Source organism: Malurus melanocephalus, unplaced genomic scaffold (assembly GCF_030028575.1).
Source record: "Malurus melanocephalus ecotype Western Australia unplaced genomic scaffold, MMel_1.1 scaffold_1693, whole genome shotgun sequence".
NCBI lineage: Eukaryota > Metazoa > Chordata > Aves > Passeriformes > Maluridae > Malurus > Malurus melanocephalus.
Window position 1 is genome coordinate 7,232 of NW_026624925.1, and position 402 is coordinate 7,633.

General features: G+C 62.2%; 1 protein-coding gene across 1 annotated transcript in view; it reads right to left on the minus strand.

Moving 5' to 3' along the window:
• Positions 1-229: 229 nt before the first annotated feature.
• The window catches only part of LOC130587258 (serine protease 1-like), a 14,624-nt gene continuing 14,451 nt past the window's right edge, over positions 230-402 (minus strand). Inside the window, exon 5 of the mRNA XM_057388229.1 lies at positions 230-247. Within this exon, the coding sequence (XP_057244212.1) occupies positions 230-247 (18 nt within the window). The remainder of the gene's footprint in view (positions 248-402) is intronic.

The following is a 402-nucleotide window of genomic DNA, read 5'->3' on the forward strand; positions in this document are numbered from 1 at the left end:
TGACATCCAGGTGTCATTCAGGTGTTCCTGGATGTCTCCCAGGTGCTCCCCAGGCACTCCCAGGTGTCCCCAGGTGCATTCCCAAGTGTCCCCAGGTGTCCCCAGATGTCATCCAGATGACACCCAGGTGACATCCAGGTTTCCCCAGGTGTCCCCAGGTGCCATCCAGGTGTGTCCCCAGATGTCTCCAGGTGTCCCCAGGTGTCCTCAGGTGACATCCAGGTGTCATTCAGGTGTTCCTGGATGTCTCCCCAGGTGTCCCCAGGTGTCCCCAGGGGTCCCCAGGTACCATCCAGGTGTGTCCCCAGGTGTCCCCAGATGCCATCCAGGTGTCCCCAGACACTCCCCGGTGTCCCCAGGTGTGTCCCCAGGTGTCCCCAGGTGTCCCCAGGTGTGTCCCCA